General features: G+C 36.6%; 4 protein-coding genes across 4 annotated transcripts in view; 2 read left to right on the top strand and 2 right to left on the bottom strand.

Annotated features, from left to right (window-relative positions):
• LOC107733507 (lymphocyte cytosolic protein 2-like) overlaps window positions 1–2,829 on the bottom strand; it is a 12,618-nt gene extending 9,789 nt beyond the window's left edge. The window contains exons 1-2 of the mRNA XM_016545155.1: window positions 2,475–2,829; window positions 2,125–2,187 (exon numbers count right to left, since the gene is read on the bottom strand). Of these exons, the coding sequence (XP_016400641.1) occupies window positions 2,125–2,187; window positions 2,475–2,609 (198 nt within the window). The 5' untranslated portion in view covers window positions 2,610–2,829. The remainder of the gene's footprint in view (window positions 1–2,124; window positions 2,188–2,474) is intronic.
• A 4,383-nt stretch (window positions 2,830–7,212) lies between these two features.
• On the bottom strand, window positions 7,213–11,691 carry LOC107733509 (zinc finger matrin-type protein 2-like). The gene is made up of 6 exons (XM_016545157.1): window positions 11,637–11,691; window positions 11,119–11,209; window positions 10,825–10,948; window positions 9,526–9,599; window positions 8,778–8,911; window positions 7,213–7,922 (listed from the first exon to the last, which is right to left on the bottom strand). The coding sequence occupies exons 1-6, from the start codon at window positions 11,652–11,654 to the stop codon at window positions 7,779–7,781; spliced, it is 585 nt and encodes a 194-aa protein (XP_016400643.1). The 5' UTR covers window positions 11,655–11,691; the 3' UTR covers window positions 7,213–7,778.
• A 606-nt stretch (window positions 11,692–12,297) lies between these two features.
• LOC107733486 (oocyte-specific histone RNA stem-loop-binding protein 2-like) lies at window positions 12,298–15,089 on the top strand. The gene is given in 8 exon segments (XM_016545118.1): window positions 12,298–12,409; window positions 12,488–12,613; window positions 12,615–12,653; window positions 12,788–12,871; window positions 13,201–13,347; window positions 13,992–14,159; window positions 14,226–14,373; window positions 14,505–15,089. Coding segments are annotated over 8 exon segments (966 nt in total). The 5' UTR covers window positions 12,298–12,332; the 3' UTR covers window positions 14,682–15,089.
• Window positions 15,090–15,634: 545 nt separating this feature from the next.
• LOC107733521 (protein FAM53C-like) overlaps window positions 15,635–19,036 on the top strand; it is a 21,400-nt gene continuing 17,998 nt past the window's right edge. Inside the window, exon 1 of the mRNA XM_016545174.1 lies at window positions 15,635–15,937. The gene's annotated coding sequence lies outside the window, so the exon portion shown is untranslated. The remainder of the gene's footprint in view (window positions 15,938–19,036) is intronic.

The raw sequence follows: 19,036 nt of genomic DNA, 5'->3' as shown, positions 1-19,036 counted from the left end.
TCCTTCAGAAATCATTCTAATATGTTTTGCTGTTCAAGAAACATTTATTATTATTATTATTATTATTATTATCAATATTAAAAACAGTTGAGTACATTTTCAGGATTCTTTGATGAATAGAAAGATCCAAAGATCAGCATTTATCTGAAATAAAAAGCTTTCGCAACATTATACATCATATCATTTTTTTTGGGGGGGGAAAGAAATTATAGAAATTAATACTTCTATTTAGCAAGGATGCTTTAAATTGATGATAAAGTGATGATAAAGACATTTATAATGTTACAAACGATTTCTATTTCAGATAAACGCTGTTCTTCTGAACTTTCGATTCATCAAAGAAACCTGAAAAAATTATACTCAGCTGTTTTCAGCATAATAATCAGAATGATTTCTGAAGGATCATGTGACTGGAGTAATAATGGTAAAGATTCAGCTTTTAAATCACAGGAATAAATGACTATTTAATTACTTAAAATATATTCAAATAGAAAACAGTTTCTTTTAAATAGTATAAATATTTCAAATTTGTACTGTTTGTGCTGTACTTTGGATCAAATAAATGCAGACTTGGTGAGCAGAAGAGACTTCTTTAAAAAAAAAAACAACAACATTAAAAATCTTACTGTTCAAAATCTTTCGGCTGGTAGTGTGTCTATGCATATGTACACTGCATGGCCAAATAAAAAAAGTCACCATTTGGATTTAAATAAGCAAAATACTGAAGAGTTTACGGCTGGATCATTATTGCATTGATTAATACATTTCTGTCATGTTTTGTAACAATTCTTTTTACTCTCTAACTGATGCAGTGTGTATAGCTTTTAATTTCTTAAACAGCCATGTTGGAAGATGTACAGGTCCATATTCCAGGATGACAATGTCATAGGGCCCAAACCATGAAATAATGGTTTAATTAGCACGAGGAACAATTTTCATGTATATATTTCATTGTCCTGACCTGGAGTTGACTTTACAGAGTGTTTACAGAGACTCTCCCATTGTCAATACAACATCTGAGCCAAAAATGTATGTTGTGACATTACATAACATCGTCGAAACAATTCCATAACGAACGCACAATGCTAGCAAAGCTAAAGGCTGTCCAATGATATATTAGGGCAGGGATCCTCAAATCTGGCCCACGAGATCCACTTTCCTGCATAGTTTAGTTCTAACCCTAATCAAACACACCTGAGCAAGCTAATCAATGTCTTCAGGATCATTAGAAAATCACAGGTAGGTGAGTTTGATCAGGGTTGGAGCTAAACTCTGCAGCGCATTGGCCCTCCAGGGCAAGATTTGAGGAACCCTGTATTAGGGTGTGTTTTTGGACAAGCTGACTCTAGCACCTCCCAAAGACTTTCAGTGATTTTAAGGTCAGGAATCTGCGGTGGCCAGTCTTTCACAATTTGAGCCACAATCTTGGCACTGGCATCCTAGATTAGGTCCATGGGTACATCTTCCGACATGGTTGTTTAAGCAATAAATGCTATGCACTGCATCAGTTAGGGTTAAAACCATATTAATCACTGCTATAATGATTCAATCCTTCAAAATCATTTGAAGGCTCACTTGAACATAGATAGAAACACACATAAACACATTTAGAACTTATTTCTAACCGATTAGGAGTTGGTTGTTTGAAAACAGAAATTCTTGAGAGTTTTTAGAGGTTAGCAGTTTACTTGGTAGTTAGTTTCTAATAACAGCACTTCCTGAATTGCTGGACCAAGGGAAACAATGATCTCACATCGAGTCAGACCACAGACATCTGTTTTGTAAAGGCACATTTTTGTCTGTGCTCCATAATGAATATAAATATTTAAGAAAATGTAATATTTTTTTTTACAAATGCAAACAAAAACATCCTTAAAATCAAACAAGTTTAATTCACATTACCACAAAATGCATAAGGCTAAAATTAGGCATATACTAAATGAACATGGCATACAAAATGATGATTATGTATACATGTGCTGAAAATGGTCAATTCTGGTTTCTAAATGCCTCTTGAATTTATTAATTTCCCCCTGCTGTCTGCGATCAGAACAGATCTGTGACACAGTTTTGGGTTGTGACATACCAAAACTGCTAGACTCAATTTTTTATAAACATACATACCAGGAACCTTTGTCCATTGATGTTATACCGTGTCACGACCTTATCACACCCGGTTAGATTCCGCTAAAGATCATGAAAAAGAAAGTCTGTCAGCTGAACATGCAGGCTCAAAGAAATAACCATATCTCCAACATAATGTAATATTAAATATCATTAAATATACATTCAACTCTATTTAAGATTCACTGATGCATAACAAATGTCTCTCAGTTTTAAACAGTACCAAATTCATAGTACATGTGCTGAACGTCTATAAAATAAACGTTTTAATAACACATTAATTACAACAGATAGGTTTTTAATTTCACTTCATATTTTACATTGAAACATAGAAAGAGAAAGCAACTTACTTTCTTCAGAAAGTCTGCTAACCGTTGTGAATCCCAGCTCAGAACCTCCGATTTGGATGGAATACTATCAGAACTCATTATTCCAAACGCGCTACACTTACTTATGAATATCAAATCCCAGAAACCAACAAGCATTGAGAAAGAAAAAAAAAAGTTGCCACTCTCACTGTGTCTGACACTATGTCTCCTGAGAAGACGAGGAGACTGGTGCCAAATCAAAGAAGAAAAGAAATCACGAGATAATACTTCAGTGACAGAATCACTCTGTTTCAAATGTAGAAGCGGGAGAAACACTCAAAATTCGACCAACATTTTCAAAAATAACTAAAAAGCCCAACACCCCGGATTTGCCTGAGCACAGTATGAAAAGAAAGAATGACATCCACTTCCCCATAGACTTCCTGTTAATGATTGTTGTGACAAATAGGGGAAGTACAGCCCCTTCATGAAAAAAAGAAGCTATTTCTTCATTTATTATAATTCATCTTCGACCCCTCTGACAGATGTAGACTATAAGCACTGGACATTATGAACTACTGGACTCAATCTGATGTTCATTTAAGTCTTCAGTGAGATCCTAAACACACAATGCAAGTTTAAAACTACATTATTATTTCATTATCTGCCTCATTATCTACATCTTGCCAGTTCCACATGTCATGTGATTCTTACATTTTGGTTTTGAATGTTGATAAAAGAGCTGTTTAGTGCAAATGAACCCTTGCTAGTTACATAAGATAACACGAGCAAAGTCAATGTATGAGCAGTACTTCATGACTGATTTAAAGTTTAGAAGTTTACAAAACAAAATATATTCATCAAAGTTGTAATATACACCATCATTTTATTATATTCACTTTTTAATTTCATCTTTTAGTTCAGAGCTTCATTCGCCATTAGCTGATGCTTCTGGGGTTAAATATGTAACATTTCAGTTTGAATTTAACATTCAGACTGATAATTAAGAACTATTTTAGCATTTTATTTGAGCTTTTTTTTTTTAAAAGAAAAAGAAAAAAACAAACCTGGTTAAATTGTGGAATTTTTGTAGCTTCATTTTTAAACAAGCACCCAAATTATTGGATTATGGGAATTGTGCTGCTATTTACCATCTAAGAACCACATTTGCAAAAGAAACTAACAAAAAGTCAGATGGTGTGAAAGATTATGTGGATCATGACCTGCAACACGGACGGCTGGTTCAGCTCCTGAACTGTTCGCATATGACACCCACAACTGGAAACTATGAGTTTCAAGCTTTCAGTTGCTCCTGTTCTAGGGGTTAGTTCATGGAAATATCTCGGTAAATGTGCTTCCATCACTGAATATCCACTTTGATGTAGCTGTAAGTGTATTTTTGTGTATTTGCTTCACGAACCTGTAAACGGATGTTCAGATATGATTATCATATTACATGTACTTGATGTCATGCACCAAAACACATACAATGGCCCTGCCTTGTCACACAGTTATTTCCATTTCCTGGCTGCTTACGAAATAGGAGGTGGTTCAGTGGGTGTATTAAGATCTGTTTTGAGGGCAAAGTCAGCGGTCTTGATTCAGAGTAATGTCATCCTGTTGTTTATATATGTCAATAATGTTTTAAGGGGCTCCCACACTTTTTTATTTTATTTTAGTGGAAAGTATCGTTACATGGTACATTTTTGGAGTGGCTCTATAAAACACTCTTTTCCTTTTTTATTGCTAATTTTAAATTCAATTATTTGAGCATTTTGTGACCGATGCTTGAGATTGTTCATGAAGGGGCTGTACTTCCCCTGTTTGGACTATTGTAATGCATTGTTTGGTCAATTGTAATGCACTGCTAGGTGGTGGTCCTGCATCTTTAATAAACAAGCTACAGGTAGTCCAAAATGCAGCAGCTAGAGTCCTTACCAGGTCAAGAAAATATGATCATATTACCCCAATTTTACAGTCTCTGCACTGGCTACCTATTAAGTTCCGTATCAGTTACAAAATATTATTACTTACCTACAAGGCCCTTAATAGCTTCTGTGTACCTAACTAGTCTTCTACCACGCTACAATCCATCACGCTCCCTAAGGTCGCAAAACTCCGGACTTTTGGTAGTACCTAGGATAGCAAAGTCCACTAAAGGAGGTAGAGCTTTTTCGCATTTGGCTCCCAAACTCTGGAATAGCCTTCCTGATAACGTTCGGGGTTCAGACACACTCTCTCTGTTTAAATCTAAATTAAAGACACATCTCTTTGGCCAAACATTCAAATAATGCATCTCATAATCTTGTACTGCAGTCATATCTGATCAAATGCACATTATTATTCTTTAGCTTGGGTTAAACAAATAAATTTTGCTTGGTTGGAACAGCAGCTACGCTAATTATGTCTCTATTTATTTCTCTGTTTCTGCCACGGGATTGACACCTCAGAGGACCTCAGATGATGCCAACCCTGAAACAACATACAGAACTACCAAACTTTGCTATAAGTTTGATTGCATCATATAATAATTGCTGTTAATAATGTTCATCGTCTGTTTTATTACGTCTTAAATTGATTTTACCGTACATTTCTGCCATATGTACATTAATTGACAGTCACCACTGATAAGCTACCACTAAATATTGTAGAAACTTAATTTGCTGTAAAGTTGCTTTGCAATGATTTGTATCGTGAAAAGCGCTGTACAAATAAACTTGACTTAAGTTGTGTAAATGTGGTCTTAGAGAAAAAAAAAACATGAGCAGCTTTATTTTAATCAAGCTAAAACTGATGTTGTAATATTACAACAGTGGGCCTTACAGGGAAAATAAGGATTTAGCATAGCTTTAAAAATAATTATTACAGAAATAACACAATTTTAAAGAATATACTTAAATGTGAACTGAATGTAATGTTTATGAACACTTAATTTCATATTATTTACATATAAAAGAAAATTTATTTTAGTTTAAATATATGCAATTAGTTGAACTTAAAAGTTTTTTGACCAACCTAAAGTACATCTTAGTATGTAACTTTAAAATAACTTTTATTGTCTTGAAATATACACTTTTGTGTGTCATACAGGCTGTGAGTCAGCATTATTTGTCAGAACACCGGCATTGTAAGCTACTCTCCCAGGAAACAGTCCTCGTCCTCCGTAAAATGCGTTGCACACATCTGAATATTTGGGTTGATCTGTTCTGGAACAGTGTTGTAAATACAACTTAACCACTGATTTCTAGTCGTGTCCTCTTTTGGAAGGCCAAACAAAGTATTTTCGCTTTTGCAACGAAACACACAGCATCTTCACAACATGGCGGCGGCAGCAACAATAAAGTTAGCCTTCTTTATTCACGTGAACATTTGGGCGCCGCTATGCAAATCTTCACAGTGACGTAGATATGTGGGGGCGTGTTTGAACGAGGCGTTTTAGGAGGGCGTGGACGAGTCTTAACTTTTATAAAAAATATTTCTTTGGGTTTGAGACTTTAGTCTTTGCAACTTTAGGGATCTTATCTATTCACCAACAGCTTGTAACACTCCAAAGAGAAAGGAAAACTTGAAATCGCATCATATGACCCCTTTAAATCTAGATTAAAGACACATGTCTTTGGTCAAGCATTCAAATAATGCATCTCATAATCTTGTACTGCAGTTATATCTGATCAAATGCACATTATTATTCCTTAGCTTGGGTTGAACAAATCATTTTTGCTTGGTTGGAACAGCAGCTACGCTAATTATGTCAATTTGTTTCTCTGTTTCTGCATATAGGAATTACACAAGCTTCAGTCTGGATCCAGCCCTTACAAAGACCTGAGATGACCGAACACCTGAGAAGAGATGATGCCAACCCCATCATTACAAAGACCTGAGAGGACCTCAGATGATGCTAACCCTGAAACAACATAAACTACCAAATTTTGCTACAAGTTTGATTGCAACATACTGTATAATCATTGCTGTTAATAGTGTTCATCGTCTGTTTGATTACGTCTTTAACTGAACTTTACCGTGCATTTCTGCCATATGTACATCAATTTGACAGTCATCACTGACAAGCTAGGCTACTACTAAATATATTGTAGAAACTTAATTTTCTGTAAAGCTGCTTTGCAACGATTTGTATTGTGAAAAGCGCTATACAAATAAACTTGAATTGAATTGTTTAGAACTCATTCTACAGTCTCAATGGCTCATTGATGCTCAGTTTTTCCTCATTTTTGCTACAACAGACACATTATATTTCCTCTTTATCTATGCACAATGGCAATGGCATTTGTAGGCTAATGAAAGAACAGAACCGTGTGGTACGTGTCACCATATGTGTCTGTGCTGTGTGAACAGCCGAGCCGCTTCTCTTTACGAATTCACTTTTTTGGCTAGTCTTTTGTTGGAATATTTTGTATAATAATAATTTATTGTTGTGAATTGGCATTTATTTATTCAAAATTTTTTATTTATTCCGTTTTATTGATTATTGTGACAGATGTAAATGTTCATTTGCCAGTAAATTTATGGGAGCCAATAGCACCACCTGGTGGTAAGGTACTATATAAATCAATATCAGCTAAAATTTTTCCTTTACTTTACTTTAGTTTGGGTAATTAGTCAAGTAGGAAATGCTTATTTTTAAAATGTTGAATTCATTTTTATTATATGCACTATATGTGCTCTATATGTAGAGTAAATAATAATTCTGTAAGTAATTTAACTAATAAAATTAATAAAATGAACTACATATATGCACACACTCACTGTATTATGGCTGTAGTCTTTAATACAGTAGAAAACTCTGAAAGGATGTTAGATAATGTTTTTACATTACATTACAGTACATTACAATCTATCAGTCTCTTTATAATAATAAAAAAAAAAAACTCTATAATTACACAATTAACAGGTTTATCATACCCTTGTCTGCCCCGCATCTACAGAGACGTTAAGGAACAGAAGCATCAAGTTTTATCTTCAAAGGAGGTCATATTGTTTTAATTTGAACCTTTTCTGTTTCATTGTGTGGAAGGTATAAGAGGGTAACTTCAGACACAACTCATAAAACATTTATGCATATGCAGCCCTATTTACACAACGACCTTATAACAAAAACGTCATTATAACAAGGGGTTCGATTTAGATTGACGAAGTTATGCTGATGTTCTATGATCAAGGGCCAAAATCAGGTTACCCACCACATGTTGAATCAGAAGGATTTAACAGAATATGGGATAAAAGCTGTATGGTCCTGTGAAACAATAATGAAGTTCTTGCAAATGTTCATACAGTTCAGGGATACCCATTCAGAGAAGGCCTTGGTGAGCAAACGTTTCAAATGAGTGATCAGTGGCCTTTTTTGCAGGATCCAAAACCTGAGAATCCCATCACAGCAGCCATTTCATCATCATCTTCAAAGTTGAGATCTTCTTCTGCCTTTCTTTTCTTTTCCTTTTGCTTTTCTTTTCTGTAGGCTTTTGCTTTCTCCTCCTTAACAGCAGCATGGGGGAAAAAATATATAGGATAGGCTATGAACTTAGAGCACTGATATGCTGTTGCCAGAAAAAAAATCAATTCTTAAAGGGACAGTTTACCCAAAAATGATAGTATGCTGTATGATAGTATGTATTAATTTACACACCCTCAGGACATGCAAAATGTAGGTGACTTTTTTTTTCTTTAGTAGAATAGTAAAAACATTTTTGAGCTGAAACCGTGGTCCTTGGTGATTCATAAATGCAAGTTAGAGGCTACCGGCAATTAAGAGTTATAAAAAAAAAGCATACACCGGCAATACAAAGTTAATACTGACAGCTCCTGGTTATATTCTGACATATTAAATATTTTGATACATTGAAGCAAAGTAACTGGTCTGTGCAAGAAACTGAACATATTACCTTTAATCCAAAAGCTCAGGCAAATGGGGAAGTCTGATTCTTTTCCACAAACTGGTTCTTTCGGTCATTTCATTTCAAAGAACTGGTCCAAATGACAGATTCACCAGTTTGTTTACACAGTTAAGCAGTGACAGTTCAGTCAGTTCAGGCCAATTTAGTGAACTGTTTTATCAGTTCAAAAGAATGATTCATTCACATCACTCCACACTGCTTGTCACCTACATCTCGGATGACCTGATGGTGAGCAAATCTTCATTTTTTCGGTTAATTATCACTTTAAAGTTTTGATTTTTTTTTTCAGACAAGTTAAGTACCGTTACAGAAAGCATGCACTGGACATCACAAAAATGATATTTTTGTTTACAATTGTGAGTTAAGATGCACTGGTCTTCAAGACATTTATCTGCATGTCACCTGTCCGTAAATGAACCTCAATTTCAACACTGACCTCCTCTCGCAACTCCTTCATTCGTTCCTCAAAATCATACTCCTTCTGCTTTTCCTTGTTTACTTCAAACCGTTTTTTAACTTGGTCCAATGAAGAGCGCTCTACTCGCATGGACATTCCCAGGTTTCTCTGATCTGTGTCATGGCAAAATAAATGTATCCAGTTAGAAAATGCTACTGGCCAAGTGTGCTTACAAAATATTTGACTTTTCTACAGAAATACAACAGCTAGACACTGAATTATAAAAGTAACGGAATAAGTGCGGAATAAAAAATTAGCACTAAAAAAAAAAGAGAAAAATATATGTGACCCTGGACCACAAAACTTGTCATAAGGGTCAATTTTTTGAAATTGAGATTTATACATAATCTGAAAGCTGAATAAATAAGCATATACACAACTATTTGAAAATCTGGAATCTGAGGGTGCTGGAACACTTTCTTTACTTAATATCCTAATGATTTTTGGCATAAAAGAAAAATCTATAATTTTCACCCATACTATGTATTGTTGGCTATTGCTACAAATATACCCCAGCGACTTAAGACTGGTTTTGTGCTCCAGGGTCACAAATATACAAAGAACTGTTATATAAAGATAATATAAACATTCATTTAAATATCACATATAAGGATTTGTACATATAGAGTGTGAAAATATGAATATATGCTACGTGTTACATATATATTATGTAATATTAATATTTTGCATAAAAATACAAGAAAAGCACAAACACCGCAATACTTACGTTTTTTACCATTGATATGATCCAAGAAATTTATAGAATCTTTTACTACACAATCACAGACATTGCAGTAGTACCTGAGAGGAAGGAAATACATAATTATATCAACAGAAATAGCACAACACCCTGAAATATTGTCAGCCAATGAAAAGACTCATACATTACAACATATATTATGTTTCAACAAAACAAAACACTAATCACTATTATTTTAATCAATATTGCGATTTCATTTAGACTTTTAATCACCATTTTGACATAATATTTCCTGACACTTTACATTCATAAATGCATTTTGGTTTTATGAATTTAAATTGAAACATTTTTCAAAAGGAAACCAGGGGCCTGTTCCATGAAGCCGGATTAGCTGGCTAGCCAAGTAAGTTTCGGTTTAGTTTGCACCAATCCTGGGTTTTAGGTACCATGAAAGTGGCTTGGCTTTTAACGGCCTTCATTGCCATGGTAACTTACACTCCACAGCTAACCTGCTCCGGGGCAGGTTATGTTCTGGGTAAGAGATCTCAAACTGAAATTGGACCAATCAGATGTGAGCAAAGTGACAAATTGTTTGACGCAAAAAAGTCACTCCCCCAGTTTCTCTTGCTCCAAATTAAAGGTCACTAGTACTTAAAAAATAAATTAAAAATTGTCTGGGTTTAATGATAATTACTTAGTTATTTTATATGATTTCGAGTCTATATTGTTGTATATTTTCAACTATATAAACTAACTTAACAAGTTTCACTTGTGACTGCACTGATAGAGAAAGATAATTTATTTTATTTGTCCACTTTCATTAAAAAGTACTTTTTTAAAATTGTAAATGCATTTAAATTAATCATATTCTTCAATCTCTTAACCTTTAACCAAGGCTCGTGATTGGCTGTTCGCCAGTGATGTCATACATTCATGTACACATGCTCCGGATCAAAGCCCGAGTTGACAAAGAAAGTTGATGATCAGCATCATGGTACCAACAAAGCCGGATTGGAGTGGTTTGGTTTTGTCAACTCGAAACTAATCCTGTATCTCTGTATTTGTTCAACTACCATCATGGTACAGGCCCCTGGAAAGCTTTATCAAAACAGATGTTGACTATTAGCTGAAGTAGTAGTTGCGGCTTTATTGACAACATTTGCAGGCACCATATCTTTGCATAGATAGTGTTTTCTGCAGTTTAGAAACCATGCATGTTCACATCGTGATATGATTACGATTTTGATTAATCGCACAGCCCACTCACTTGCTCATAAACTCATGCTGATGCAGTCATAGTACAGTCATTGTACAGCAGATACCCACCCTCCCATCTCAGCCTGTGCTGTGGTCTTTGTGATGACGATTGTCTTCCCCAGTTTTGACTCCAGATCCACTTTATAATCTCTGTGGCGGAGAAGCTCCCGCTTGACGGGGGGCAGAGGCTTGCCTAGAGAACAGAAAAGATGGATAACATAAGAAATACTGCTAGAAATTTACTTGGATGAACTATTGTCAGCTGAGCTAATTTTATTTGACCTTATATGTGACAATCTAACATAAAATGTAATAAATGCATTCTTATATATATATGAAAGGTTACAATACAGTTTTGCTTACCATCTTTTTTCTCTCTCTCTTCTGTGAGTCGTTTCTGGGCCAGCTGTTCATATTCATCTTTGTCCCATTTACGACGAAAATCATTCTTGGACTACAAAAACAAACAGATGCTATTATAAACATGTTAAACAAAGGAATCACATCAGCCGTATTCAGAAATCTGCTGAAAATGCATAGAAAAGCATGTGCACAAGATCCAACATGAATAAAAACCCATCTGATCATACTGATAGTTTAACAAGGCTGTCAGTCAGCAATACTAGAGATACCAGCTTGCAAAACGTCTCATAGTTAAATATATCCGTGTTCTTGTTTTTGTATACGACAACAAAACAAAACCATCTGGAGCCACAACCCTCAACTAGCTTTCATTTTTCCCAGCTACCGCGACATCTACACTTCATAAAAGAAGAAATTAAGAACAGATTTAGTTCATAAACAATTGTCAAAGAAAGCGGATAGATTAAAATTCTAAACAAAGAAGGAAATCTAAAAAAAAGTCTTAACAAAATTCTTACCCCACTGCCAGACGCCATTTTGCTATCGTGAAGCCGTAAAGTGTGTGTTGCTGTCGTAAACAAGTACCGTTCTATTTCAAGTGATCCAACCATACAGTCTATGGATCCAACCAAAGCCGATCTCTGATCAAATCAATAAAATTGCTGTCGCTGACCATGGAAAACAACAACAACAACTTTAAACACAATATTAACTGGACAAAACAGATTTTATATGGTTACGTTTAACGTGATTTACACGAATAGTTTTGTGTTTCATAGCTGTTTTATTGTTTTTGCTGAATAAATAAAATAAGCTGTTTAGTGGCAGATTACATTGATAACTTACCCTATATAGTATAGAATAACCAGTTCTATATAGGCTAGTATATATTATCTGCCAGTTATTTTGTTGCCAATGTCTAAACAGTGAAATATTTACTGTAAACTCTTGACAGCTACATATTTTTTGACAGTTTTTTTTTCTCCGTGGCAACGATCAAACACTGTACACTAGACATTTTCAGTTCACATGACTAAATAAATAAAAAAATAAAAAAGAGAATTTATTTCCTTCCTCATGAAATCGTTATGACGATATTATTTTATTTTGTAAATTGTTTAGATTTTTTTTTAATGATTAGTGGCCTTACCTGTCTCATTTGTAGAGCCCCGCCCCGTTACACCTGCCGCTGATAAAAAGCTTTGTCAAACGCAATGTGTTGTGTGGCTGTAGCCAAAATCATGACAACACGCATAGAGAGCCTTCTTCAAAGCCCTTTTGAGTCGTGGTTGTATGTTTTTAAAATTCAGTTTGCACATTTGAAATATCGTTATGTGTTGCTGTAGCTTGTCTTTTGTTTGTATTTTAGAGGTCTGCCTCTTCATTTGTGGCCAACAGACGTTGCCCAAGACTTCAAGACTAAAACACACTCTCTCCCATGTAGCCCAGAACCTTGGCTTCTACCAGGCTGCAGTTCAGTGTATGATAGTCTTATATAATGGAGAAAAGACTTCTGCTGTTCAGAAGCCTCGCAGGTCTGTTTTTATTCAATGAACTTTGGTTGCATATCTGACGTTTTGGTGTGAAAGTTTTGTATCAGACACTTTAGAAGTTAAACAACTAATTTAAAGAAGGTTTTAACCATTTAAATAGCCGATTCTCCGTTCAGGTCATCCATTCTTGAGCGGTGCATCCTGAATATGTCTACAGCTAGTGTTGCTGTTGGAACAGAAGACATTGATGGGATCAACAGGTCTCTTAATATGGTTATTGAAGAGAAAAGAAATAGTATTTATGAATTAATACAATTTGTATATATGCATACAAAATTCTAAATGTTTAATATTTTTAGACAAATACTAATATTAAAAGTAACGTTTTTAATAAACAGTGTGTACATATGCAATTCTATTAAGTATGAAGTACTTTTAAGTGATTTTAAATAGAATTTCCCTCTTATGTGTGTGTGTGTGTGTGTGTGTGTGTAAATGTATTGCTTTTATTTAAAAAAAAAAAAAAAAAGTGTGTATATGTACATATTTAGCCTTCTTGTGCCAGCTGATTAAATAACTTGTTTTGTAGGTCACCATCAGGGCGACAGTGGTGCCCCAACAATGCTGACCCGGCACAATTCGAGACCAATGAGGCAGTTTTGAAGCGTAGACAAAAACAGATTCAATATGGAAAGAACACTTGTGGCTACCAGAGCTATGCTCAACAGGTTCCAAAGTGAGAACTGGTGAAATTTTATTAAATTGCTAACAACTTAACTTTTCCCCCATTTTTATTTTTGTTTTCTTGCTAAATGTTCTCCTGATTGTATTGAAAGGTTCCTGGTTATATTATTTCCTAACTGTTCAGGCGTCTGCGTGTGCCTGGGATTCACCCTTCCACTCCAAACAACGTTTTTAATAAACAGTGTGTACATATGCAATTCTATTAAGTATGAAGTACTTTTAAGTGATTTTAAATAGAATTTCCCTCTTGTGTGTGTGTGTAAATGTATTGCTTTTATTTAAAAAAAAAAAAAAAAAGTGTGTATATGTACATATTTAGCCTTCTTGTGCCAGCTGATTAAATAACTTGTTTTGTAGGTCACCATCAGGGCGACAGTGGTGCCCCAACAATGCTGACCCGGCACAATTCGAGACCAATGAGGCAGTTTTGAAGCGTAGACAAAAACAGATTCAATATGGAAAGAACACTTGTGGCTACCAGAGCTATGCTCAACAAGTTCCAAAGTGAGAACTGGTGAAATTTTATTAAATTGCTAACAACTTAACTTTCCCCCCATTTTTATTTTTGTTTTCTTGCTAAATGTTCTCCTGATTGTATTGAAAGGTTCCTGGTTATATTATTTCCTAACTGTTCAGGCGTCTGCGTGTGCCTGGGATTCACCCTTCCACTCCAAACAAATACCGCAAATATAGCCGCAGATCTTGGGACATGCAAGTCCGTCTCTGGCGGAGAGCGCTTCATGCATGGGACCCACCATCTGCTTCCCAGAAAGACATGGAGGGACAAGACCCTGTTGATCAATTGTAAGTGTTCAAAGACGGTTTTTAAATTTGCAGTAATTCTATTAATTTGCTAAATTAAACACTTAGGCAGAGCTTGCTTGAGAAGATGAATACAGAGCTGTGCGACGGTGGTGAAAAGGAGGGCACAAAGTGGGAAATGGCGCCGGATACCATGTCGGCCATTGTTTCACAACCTTCTGCCGATGGTCCTTGGCTGTATTCTAATGCCACTCAGGTCAGACCTAAATATTGAGTCAATGGAGTTGTTTGAAGTGGTATATTGTGGTAGTGGTATATAAAACCAATGTCCTTCTCTTGTAAAGTACAGTGCATGGTTTCGGTGCTAACTGAGATTCTTCTGTCCAGGTTGGAGTCCCATGCCACCGGAGCCAAACCTCTCAGCCCGGATTGGGCTACACCTTCAGCAGTCGCCTAACGGCACAGGAGAATGTCCTAGGATGGTTGCGATTTCTCCTCGAGACTGACCACAACCAAAACCAGGCGCCTTTGCTGCATGAAGAGCCTTTCTGGAGATTTACGTAGCGTCTCGTCAAATCATGCCAATGGTCTGCACAGATCAGGTGCAAAGCTTGTTCTCCAGCCATGTTTGAATTACACTTGGATCACTGTCTCCTAGTTCAGTATGCTGTGCACTTTATGTATTTTGTAATCAAGGCATCCTCTCCAAATGAATGTTTCAATATTGTACAAGTTAAAGTACCTGTTATTGCTACTTTGTTCCTCACTTTCTGGTTTCCTTAAGTTTCTTTCCCTTCTAAAGCACAGGTTCTATTCCTTTCGTTCTGTTCCTAACACTCTTTTCCTCTTATTTGTCACCTCACTGTTTTTCTAAAAACAGGAAGTTCAGAAGTTTGTTTTCATTTGTCTGTGTGTGTGTGTGTGTACCTCTATGAATGGAAAAACTAATAAAGCTGTGGACTGGCAAGCTGACTCTGCCTATGTCATTAAATTGTTGCGCTACAATTTCTTTGTATGTTTTTATCCATTAAATCTCACCTAATGCGTTAAACGAATAACGTATCTTTCGTCTTTATTAGGTCAAAGAACTGAAGTTCACTGACTAGGTATGTTAATTTCTAAAGTTGTACACAATTGTTTGCCACGTTAAGAATAATTTTGTCTTAAATGTATATTAATCCTGAAAACCAACTCTTAAATTAGAGTTATTTGCAAAAATACGGAAAAATCCCTTCAGAAATCACTACAGTTCCCATGATTCTGAGTGTCGTTTTATCTCGGGATCGGCTCCGTCCAAAAGGAGTCAAGTTCTCTCCCTGAACTGTAGGCTATTGTTTGACAACTCCGAGATTAATATCGTTCATTTATTCACCTCGTAATATTTGCGTTTTTCTATCGGTTCCCGTACAACACCTTCCACGCGTTTGTATGAAGACCCGTTGTAAGATGAACCGGAGTCCATGCCCTGAATGTTATTTACAAATACCTCCATGGGGCGCACTTATTTTTCCCTAGTGGGCGACGTTGAGAAGACAGTCTGTATCAACCAAGCGTGCAATAGCAGACCAATTCTCAATTTTACACTATCCTTTAAATCCTCTGTTTCGCTTTTGATCCAGCGTGTTATTTCAACGGTATGTTTTTTGTTAAGCAGAGCAGTCGGGGATTGTGTACAGCTCTATTTCCAGGCCGAAGCAAGGACGGTGTATTAGACAGCAAGCCGACCTGCTTTAGCTTGTTGTACCGAATCGGCTGAATCTCTCGGTTGAGAGCCACATACAAGGCCTGGGGTTTTGTCGACCATTCTCGGTTGACGCAAGGTAAGCCATTATCGTCGAAAATCATCAGTGCGTCTTCGTTTAAATGCGATGTTATTCATCTAATATCTAGTTTCGCTGCAGTCAGGCTCATTGTGCATGGCTAGAAATCGGTTCGCGGGGCAGAATTGCATTTCATAAACGTGTGTAAACAAATCTGCAGCACATGGCAGGGATGCAGTAATTTGCTTTTGCAGACAGCCGAACGGAACGCACTGTATGTGACGGAAAGACATCTTAAATCTTTATTTCTTTAACAGGCCTGTTTACAGCAGCGCGTTAGCTGTAGCCCGGGTCGGCTGTTCCTGATTGGCTTGTCATATAGTCTGTTATTTTTAATTATCATGAAATGAATGGCGGTTTATTAAATGCTAAATATAGAATTATAGTTTTTGGTGTGTTATATCGTTAGCGTAATCGGCAAAATGCAAAGAGTTTACAACCGGTGCACGCGATATGAAACCGCGTTCTGTTTCCTAATGTCGACCAATGCTTCTTTATAGTCTCAATTCATTCGCTTGCCTTCGGCGTGCAAAAATCAATATACTCTTAATGTGTATGCATGCTCAGAATGGTTAAACTTGGCCAATGACCCGTGCAGACCGTACGCGCACGCTTCAGAAATGTAACCCAGTGGCCTACCCCGACCTTCAGCGCGATTTGATATATTGGCGTCGATGTGATCGAGAAATTTATATATTTTTTATCTCAGCGAATAATTTGAATTGTAGACGAAGGGTATGTTGTGCTACATGTCACGCTTAATGTGCTTATAATGGAGATGACAGGCAGCAGTCTCCCCTCCCCCCGCCATCGCCTCCATCAGCCGCGACCGCTCAGCGCGTTACTAAGGCAACGGCGGAACCGAACCCGAATCTACTCGTGACCGCCACGATACGTCATTACTACCGACGGTTCTTAACTTCAATGAGTTGGCGTTTACTTTGACTAAATCGTAGGTTTTCAATCTTTTAGATACTGACCTCAATATTTGTTCATGCGCCTCGTTCGAGGGACCCCCAAATCCCCCATATGTCAGGTATAACTATTTTAGTTACTATTATTTAGTTGCATTTCTACTCATTTTCTTGTTTTAATCTTTTTTTATTATTTTTTATTTTTAATTTTTAAAATTTAATCTTTTATTGTTTTCCTCAAAAATTTCCACGGACCCCCAACACTCTTGTGGCCCCTGTAAGCCCCTGATTTAAATGAAGTGCACTAGCATATATACATTAAAGGGATAGTTCACCCAAAAATGAAAATTCTGTCATTAATTACTCACCCTCATGTCGTTCCAAACCCGTAAGACCTTCGTTCATCTTCATGTTCACAAATTAAGACATTTTTGATGGAATCTAAGAGCTCTCTGACCCTCTATAGACAGCAAGTATATTACCACGATCAACGCACAGAAACATAGCAAGGACATCGGTACAGTAGTCCATGTGACATCAGGGGTTCAACTGTAAATTTTCAAAGCTACGAGAATACTTTTTGTGCACAAAGAAAACAAAAATATAACAGGCCTGTTTACAGCAGCGCGTTAGCTGTAGCCCGGGTCGGCTGTTCCTGATTGGCTTGTCATATAGTCTGTTATTTTTAATTATCATGAAATGAATGGCGGTTTATTAAATGCTAAATATAGAATTATAGTTTTTGGTGTGTTATATCGTTAGCGTAATCTGCAAAATGCAAAGAGTTTACAACCGGTGCACGCGATATGAAACCGCGTTCTGTTTCCTAATGTCGACCAATGCTTCTTTATAGTCTCAATTCATTCGCTTGCCTTCGGCGTGCAAAAATCAATATACTCTTAATGTGTATGCATGCTCAGAATGGTTAAACTTGGCCAATGACCCGTGCAGACCGTACGCGCACGCTTCAGAAATGTAACCCAGTGGCCTACCCCGACCTTCAGCGCGATTTGATATATTGGCGTCGATGTGATCGAGAAATTTATATATTTTTTATCTCAGCAAATAATTTGAATTGTAGACGAAGGGTATGTTGTGCTACATGTCACGCTTAATGTGCTTATAATGGAGATGACAGGCAGCAGTCTCCCCTCCCCCCGCCATCGCCTCCATCAGCCGCGACCGCTCAGCGCGTTACTAAGGCAACGGCGGAACCGAACCCGAATCTACTCGTGACCGCCACGATACGTCATTACTACCGACGGTTCTTAACTTCAATGAGTTGGCGTTTACTTTGACTAAATCGTAGGTTTTCAATCTTTTAGATACTGACCTCAATATTTGTTCATGCGCCTCGTTCGAGGGACCCCCAAATCCCCCATATGTCAGGTATAACTATTTTAGTTACTATTATTTAGTTGCATTTCTACTCATTTTCTTGTTTTAATCTTTTTTTATTATTTTTTATTTTTAATTTTTAAAATTTAATCTTTTATTGTTTTCCTCAAAAATTTCCACGGACCCCCAACACTCTTGTGGCCCCTGTAAGCCCCTGATTTAAATGAAGTGCACTAGCATATATACATTAAAGGGATAGTTCACCCAAAAATGAAAATTCTGTCATTAATTACTCACCCTCATGTCGTTCCAAACCCGTAAGACCTTCGTTCATCTTCATGTTCACAAATTAAGACATTTTTGATGGAATCTAAGAGCTCTCTGACCCTCTATAGACAGCAAGTATATTACCACGATCAACGCACAGAAACATAGCAAGGACATCGGTACAGTAGTCCATGTGACATCAGGGGTTCAACTGTAAATTTTCAAAGCTACGAGAATACTTTTTGTGCACAAAGAAAACAATAATAACATAATTTATTCAGCAATTCTTCTCCCTGAGTTATTGACTTCCACCATGTTGGAGAGTACCCCAGAACTTAATCAACATAATCAGTAGGGGTGGGGGGAAAATCGATACAGCATAGTATCGCGATATTTTCCACGGTGATACTGTATTGATACACGGACGCCAAGTATCGATCTTTTATTATACTATTTGGTAGAATAATAAAATAAATTTCTTTTCAATGCACTAGATGGTGGTGTTGAGTTTTTTTCTGGTGAGGACAGCTGGGTCACCTTCAGCATGCAGTAAGTTAGTAAAATAAAGAGGGCGGCATCG

Source organism: Sinocyclocheilus rhinocerous, unplaced genomic scaffold (genome assembly GCF_001515625.1).
Source record: "Sinocyclocheilus rhinocerous isolate Xijiao unplaced genomic scaffold, SAMN03320098_v1.1 scaffold69, whole genome shotgun sequence".
Lineage (NCBI taxonomy): Eukaryota > Metazoa > Chordata > Actinopteri > Cypriniformes > Cyprinidae > Sinocyclocheilus > Sinocyclocheilus rhinocerous.
Note: the sequence above shows the minus strand (reverse complement) of the source record. Positions and strands in the feature narration are given on the sequence as shown.

Bases quoted from the DNA above. Each gene is read 5' to 3' on its own strand.
- LOC107733509 (XM_016545157.1), bottom strand. The intron at 9,600-10,824 runs GTGGGTATCTGC...CCTTCCTCTCAG, and splicing joins GCACAGGCTGAGATGGGAGG to GTACTACTGCAATGTCTGTG. The intron at 7,923-8,777 runs GTCAGTGTTGAA...GCTGCTGTTAAG, and splicing joins TGAAGGAGTTGCGAGAGGAG to GAGGAGAAAGCAAAAGCCTA.